At 40.1% G+C, this 7,337-nt stretch overlaps 1 protein-coding gene across 3 annotated transcripts in view; it reads left to right on the top strand.

The window, feature by feature from the left end:
• The first annotated feature begins 497 nt into the window (after positions 1 to 497).
• The window catches only part of SLC38A11 (solute carrier family 38 member 11), a 51,180-nt gene continuing 44,340 nt past the window's right edge, over positions 498 to 7,337 (top strand). For 2 of the 3 annotated variants that reach the window (XM_032355791.1, XM_032355790.1), the window contains exons 1-3: positions 555 to 674; positions 1,151 to 1,268; positions 3,515 to 3,589. In XM_032355791.1, the coding sequence (XP_032211682.1) occupies positions 636 to 674; positions 1,151 to 1,268; positions 3,515 to 3,589 (232 nt within the window). In that variant the 5' untranslated portion in view covers positions 555 to 635. Of the gene's footprint in view, positions 675 to 1,150; positions 1,269 to 3,514; positions 3,590 to 7,337 lie in introns of all 3 variants that reach the window. The other variant, XM_032355792.1, reaches the window with a different exon arrangement.

The raw sequence follows: 7,337 nt of genomic DNA, 5'->3' as shown, positions 1-7,337 counted from the left end.
AACTTCGCTAAAACTCTAGGAAAGTTTTTGTTTGGTTGGTTGTTTTACATTTAAAGTAAAAGCCCTACATGTTCCTGTAGCATCTCTGATGCAGAAGATGTGGAGGGAGTAGGAGGAGGTGGTATTGAGTAAGAGACGATGCTCCACTGGAGCAGAGGTACTACTGCGGTCTTACCTGGACGTCAGTCTCCAGCCAAAAAGCTGCTCACTGTGGAATGGACTCAAATGAAGGCACCGTAACTCTTTTCCCAATCTGGACAAGGCAGCGTGGGGCGGAACACACTGTACTTTCCAACTGGAGGTAGGGTGGGAAAGGAGGGTGCAGGGAAAGAGAGCCGCCCCCATCAGAAACATCCTGCAGCATCCCCTCGCAGAAGGAAGGTGCATTGGCCGGGCAAGCTCCCGGAGGAAAGCGCCCCGGGCGCCGAGGGAGCTCTGGGCTGCAGCCCGCGCGCGCCGGGGGAGCCGAGGAGGTGGGGCCAGGGGCGACGGCGGGACGGCTCGCTCCCCTCTCCCGTCGCGTGCGCGCGTGCGCGCGAACTCCAGCTGGGGGAGGTCGCCGAGGAGGCTGGGCAGGCTTGACTAGGCTACCGAGGCCCTCAAGCCTTCCACGTGCTGAGGACTCTGTAGCGGCCATGGGCTACCAGGCACAGGGGCCCGTCATCCCGCCGCAGGTAAAACCGGGACGTGGGGCAGCTTCTGAAGCCAGGTCCTTTCCAATTTCACTCAGCCTGCAATAGAGAGCCGCGGACTTCACCGGGGTCTTGGTTTAGCACCGCGGAAAGTTCTCCAGGAGAAAAAGTTTTGCCTCCATCTGACTTTTTTTTTTCTTGACAGGCACTTTTCAATATAACCCCTTTAATCTCACAAAATCGCATCATTGACTCCCTAACAGATCCTGTGTTCTGGGATTCCGTGCCGCAGTCCTTGAACTTGGCGCAGCTGTAATTGGGACATTTTAGAACGGAGTTTGTCTACGATGCTCTGTTGAATTACCTGTTACTCTTAGTCATTATGTTCTTATAGTTACTGACATTACTAATTATTACTACTAACGTCGTGGGGGTGTCCTGCGTTGCATATGTGTCTGACACTTTTCTAAGTTTTTGACCTAGTGAATATTTAATTGCCATCTTATATATTAAAATAGAGCAATCTAGATGACAGAGAAACCCTCGTTTCTGAACAGAAGCACAAAGGGAAAACTTATCACCAGTTCACAGCTGTTTTTAACGTTGTCAACTCGATTATAGGATCTGGTATAATAGGTAAGTGTTGTTTTGTTTTGTTTTGTTTTGAATTTTAAGTGAAAAGATGAAATTTAAAATGCTTACCATGTTACTAGCATTGATTATTTTTAAGGAAAAAAATCTTAATAAAATTGGTAATTTTTCCCATAAAAACCTTCCCTTTTTTCCAATGTAACTATGTGAATCATACCAACGTCTTTTATGCTGAAGATGGGTCTGTGATTCAGACTTTTTCCTCATTTGAGAGCATCCTTCGTATGTGGTAGATTAAGGAACTGCATATGGGATATGCCAAATTTATTTTTATGGGCTATATAGTCAATTGATAATATTACCTAATATACTTTTTCCCTTTTCCTGAAATATCTACCATTACTTAAACCACCTTTCTGTGACCTTCTAGAGTGTAAATCTCCAGATATTTGGAAGTATTGAAGGTACATAAGTTTAATGTGAAAACAACAATCTTGTGAAAAATTAAATACAAAACAGTATTTCCTTACCTATCTATACAGTTTTAATTTTAAAGTACAAACTTATAATGATCTATTAATTTTAAGTATCATTTAATCAATAAGTAGATATTGGTTAAATGAAAATGCATAGATTTTTTTTAACAAAGGAGCAAATAATCAATAGATTATTCATGGTAGACAATGAGCATGAAAGAAATGAGCAGCTCATGTTTTCCCAGTTTGAACCAAGAGGAAAATTCTGACAAAATAAAGTGTGTTGCATTATAACAATTAAGGCAATTATTTTTTCAGTGCTGATTTTTCTTTTTTTTTTCTTTTTTTTGAGATTTTATTTATTTATTTGAGAGAAAGAGAGTGTGCACAAGTGGTGGGGGCAGCGGGAATGGGAGAAGCAGGCTGCACTCTGAGCAGGGAGCCTGCTGCAGGGCTCCATCCCAGGACCCCTAGATCATGACCTGAGCTGAAGGCAAACACTTAACCAACTCAGCCACCCAAGCATCCCTAATTATTCTTTCTTTTATTTGAAAACATCTAATTTAAGAAAAAGCAAGGACAAAACAAAATCCTGCAATATGCATTAAGAACACTACTTTTTCCTGTAAAGTTTTAACATTTTAATTACAGTCATCACTGAACATTTATCTGAATTGAGTTACTTTATTGACTTTTTGCAAGCTAATATGTTTCTTGATGCTACCTGCTTCCATATACAAACGTTGTTTTTAATGGCACAGAAAATAGAGGTACATGAGGCAAAGTAATCAAGTAGGGGCAAAGATTTGTTTGAAATTCTACCCCTATGGACTAGGGAGTTGTAGACAGCTCCACCTGGCAGACTTCCAGAGTTAATTCCTGAAGTTTAAGCTGATTCGTGTCAGCAACATTAAAAAGTATCTCTTAATTATGTTCAGCAGATTTTTAAGGGAAATTTTTCTAGAGAATAAAAGTTCTGGGTGGATATATTTTAAATGTGTTTTTTGTTAAATACGTTATTGCCCATAATCTAAAATTGACCATTTCCAAAAGAAATTCATAAGAAATACCTTCTTATACCCCTTCAGATTTATTAAAAACACTTTTGCTGTGCCCAGGTGGCTCAGTCTGTTAAACATCTCCTTCAGCTCAGGTCTTGCTCCCAGGGTCCTGGGATGGAGCCCGGGATAGGGCACCCTGCTCAGGGGGGAGTCTGCTTCTCCCTCTCCCTCTGATCTTACCCCTGCTCCTGTTCTCGCTCTCTCTTTCTCTCTCAAATGAATAAATAAATCTTTTTTAAAAAATACATAAATAGTAAAAAAAAATTAAAAATTATTAAATAATAAAAAATACTTTTGCCTTCTCGTTTTTCTCTTCTGGTTACCCACTTTGATTCTGGAGTCAGTCTTTCCTTACATCCCATAATCCTTTCGTGTTCTTATTACTGTCTCTGCTTTCCCAGCTAGTGTGTAGGAAAGCTTTAGTTCATTACTTTAGTATATTCAAGGTCATATTCCCTCCTGACCCTGAAGTGAACATTATTTGTGTGAACTGGCATCTGTTTTTCATTTGCTTTCTTATTCTTATTCCATCACCTTAAGAACTTGCTCTCTTGACCTGTCCTTAGCTTGCATTTTATTCTGGAAATAACATTAATGTGCTAACATTTAATTTGAGTAGCTATATGCACTGTTTACAACCATGCCCTATAAAATGTCAGTTTACTTAGCCTGGATATACAGGAACTGGGGGGAAGCTTCTATATTTCTATATGTTTTATTAATGTGATGGGTGGGGCGTTTTATATTTTTCCAGGGTTGCCTTATTCAATGAAGCAAGCTGGCTTTCCTCTGGGAATACTACTTTTATTCGGGGTTTCATATGTTACAGGTAAAATACTACATAATTGCTTTTTCCTGCAAATTAAGTTATGCAATGATGATTACGCACACACACACACACACACACACACACACACACATAATAATTGAACTTCCTAATTAAGAAGTGCATCAAATAACTCTAAAGAATTCAGACATTTACGTCTGAGATTTACTTTTCCTGCTAATCCTCTGAACAGATTAGAAAAGCATTATATATTACCAAGCCTAAACCCTTTTCATGTGCCTTTTTCACTTTATGCATAGAGTGTAGATGGGGGAGCCATTTTAAAGGCTGATTAATGCTGAAAGAGACTGCTTTGAAATTGTAGACAACCAGGCCTTCCTTTCCCACAAAAACCTTAGGCAGGTGTACACGAATGAGCAACATTTTCTAGCTATTTTGGTGCAGGTGCAACTGAAAGGCCTGGTGTTCAGCCAGTGGGTTCACCACCCACTCCCCACCTCTCCTGTGCCTGCCCAGGCTCCCTGCCTGCCACTATGTTTAAGCAATAAGGTGCTTCTGTATCACTTCTGCTTCCCTCTTTCCATGTAACCTGTCCGTTCACACTCATGTTTGCCATTCCTCCATCTGTGTGCAGGCTGTACAGCTCGTAGTCACCTCCTCTTTCTGCTCTTCTCATCCCTGCCCTGTCATGCCACCAGCGTACCTCATGACAACCACAGGGTCCTTCCTCTACCTAGAATCACTAGAAAAGGCAGTGATCACAAACAGATACCACCTGCAGTGGTTCTTTTTACGGTGGCCACTATGTGTGGTCACTTAGGTGCCCTTTTACCGGGGAATGCAAAACACCCCAGCCTTGTTTTTTCAGTGTTGACCTGGCTCTCGATGGCACCACCTTCCTGTGAAGTTACGATCCTCAGCCACCATTTCCCCACAGCCTTCAGCCAATGACTGCCTATTAGGAACACAAAAGCTGTGCGTGCGTGCTCACACACAGGCACACCTGCACCCGGAGAGACCAATGCGTGTTGCAGGTGCAGCTACTCTTCCCCAGAGACAACCTCCATGCCGAACTGTTTCTCCAGCCCTAACCTGTCACTCCCATTCTCTTGAAGAGCTCTCCTCAAAGTCCCGCATCTCAAAATCTCTGACTCAGCTCTGCTTCCGGAGACCCTGATGGAGATGCCATGTCCTCATAAAATCTCGGGTTTTGAAGACCAGCCTGTAATTCTGCCATTTTTTCCCCCTCAGGCTGAGGAAGAGGGAATAAAGCATGCTATAGATACCAAAGTCTGAGTTGCCAAAGCACTGGACTGCCTTCCTCCCTCTTTTCTTCCCACCTCCTGTTCTTCCCAAACCTAAACTACTTTGAGTCTGTACAGCTCTTACTTTGTCACTTACCATCCATAACGTAGAAACTTGGGACCCCTAACACTGCTTAGTTGTTGGTGTTTAAAAACTGCACTCCATTCACGAGAGCATTCACCACACTAAAAAATCCCACTCAAGGATTACCCTTGTCATTTTTAATTTCCTGTTTCCCAGTCAGCACTGACAAATAATTAATTTCCACCCGGGCATAATAACCCTGGCTTATTTAAGTACATAGTAAACATTTGCGCACACTGTAAACTGTAGGAAAAAAAATGTTAAATGTGTATCACCTAAGAATTAAATAGTTGAGGTGAATTAAGTCACATTATACACAAATAAGTCATAATGTGAATAACTTTCTCAACTTATGCTATTCATATACTTGCAGCAATGACTGTGAGCAGCCCTTTGAAAAGTTATATATCGCAAGTTTATTAATCAGTAGAAATTAGTTACTCTTGTTAGTTCAGTTGCATGATCAAAATCTTTAAATGATTTTGATGAATAAAGGATGACCACACAGAAGCAATAAAATGCATAGACTATGATTCATTTTATTTCTTAATTATGCTTTTAAGAGGAAAATCTACAAGTAAGGTATAATACTAAATCTTTCTTTAAATTGACACTTTAATTACACAATGGTTTTTCTCTATAATTATTATTTTGTCTTTTTAAGTCTCTAATGAGATATGTCCAGCTCAGCAGTTAATTTTTCTAAGACCTATTTTCATGTTTGTGAAATGTTGTAGAATAAGAACCAATTATTTACAACAAATGTTTCTTTTAATTTATGATTTTCCTATTTGTTGGTTAGAGTGTAATAATTTTTATTGTCCAAATATACATACTGATAGGTGCAAAATGATAGAGCTGTTGGCATTTAACCCAGTCTCAAAAAAGCAAATATGTTCTGGGGACAAGGAGGCACCTCCACTGACTGTTTATTACTGAGTAAAGAAAATGGAAGGGCACTCTGAGGAGATGGAAATGTGGAGATGCGTAAGAGAACTGTGTGAGTGATTCCATCTGCTTAAGCATAGGGTTGATGTTTGTGAGTGGAGAGGGAGGAAGTTAGAGGTTTGCAGAGGCGTTTATGAAGGCTCCCATGGAATGATAATCATTACCACTTCCTGAGGACTAGCTTGATGCTGAGCATAATGCAGCCGCTGTATCTAATCCTTCTGACTTCATGAACTAGGTGTTCGTGTTCTACTTTAGTGGAGAAGGAAACTGAGACTTTAGCAGGTTAAAATGTCTCCCCAGAGTCACCAGTTACTAGCAACAGAGTTGAAACTTTTATTAAGTGCATGGATTTTGGAGCCAGACTACCAGGATCTGAGTCCTAACTCTTCCTTTCTAGCCCTGTGAAGTTCAGCAATTTGCTTAGCCTTCTGTGCCTCTTTTCCCATCTATTAAAGGGGGGAATGGGAGCTAATAATTGCATCTACTTAGAGTTGTTGTGAAGCTTAAACAAGTTAATATGTATAAAGCATTTAGAAAAAAGCTTGGCATGCAAAAAGTGTTGTAAAAGTATTTGCTAGTATTTTTGTGGTTCCTCTCATCGTTATTGTTATCAGACTCCAGATACAGTGCTTTCTCCACCACCAGATGCAGCCTATAGAAAATAGCCAAAAGTAACACCAGTTCTCATTCATTTAGCCTCCATAACTTGCCAGGCATTGTGGTAGACAGATACATCATAATCTTCACAGACTTTTCAAGTTTCACTGTATGGTTTTACTTTACAGAAGAGACTCAAGAAAGTCAAGTTTTTCACCCAAGATCACATAACTAATAAATAATTTTCTCTGCCCCATGAAAAGGATTATTTTATCCGAAAGTATTAGAGGATTTCCCTGGAGGATTTTAAGCAGAAGACAAGGTCAGATCTATGGTGTGGTGAGATGCATCTGGTAGAAGAGGGATGTCAAGAAAATCTTGGTAGGGTGGGAATGTTAGAAGTGTTTTGAAGGGAGGCCACATTGGAGGATGAGAGAATAGGCGTTTTCACAGTAATCTAGATGAGAAATGATAAAAACCCTAAAATAGAGTAGAGATTAGAAATGAGGGGATATCATTGAATAATCTATGATGCAATTGTTAATGGATTTGGTGACCAAAAGAAGGTAGCTGGTGATGGGTAATGAGAAGTCTAGGGTGATACTCAAATTTCTGTTGGTTCTGTTCACAGTTTGGAGAAATAAGATGGAGAAGCAGGTTCCAGAACATATATATAAATTATAATTCGGACATTTGAATTTGCGATATCTATGAGATCTCCAAGATATATGTTTGTTAGATAGCTAGATAGAGAAATTTGGAGTTTAGGAGGAGTCTGAGTTGAAGATGAAGTTTTAGGAATTAATAACATCTGTGTGAAAATTAAAGCTGAGGCATGAATAAGATCATAGTA

The sequence above is a fragment of the Mustela erminea genome, chromosome 8 (assembly GCF_009829155.1).
Source record: "Mustela erminea isolate mMusErm1 chromosome 8, mMusErm1.Pri, whole genome shotgun sequence".
Lineage (NCBI taxonomy): Eukaryota > Metazoa > Chordata > Mammalia > Carnivora > Mustelidae > Mustela > Mustela erminea.
The sequence above is the reverse complement of the archived record's forward strand: the minus strand, read 5'-3'. Positions and strand labels throughout refer to the sequence as shown.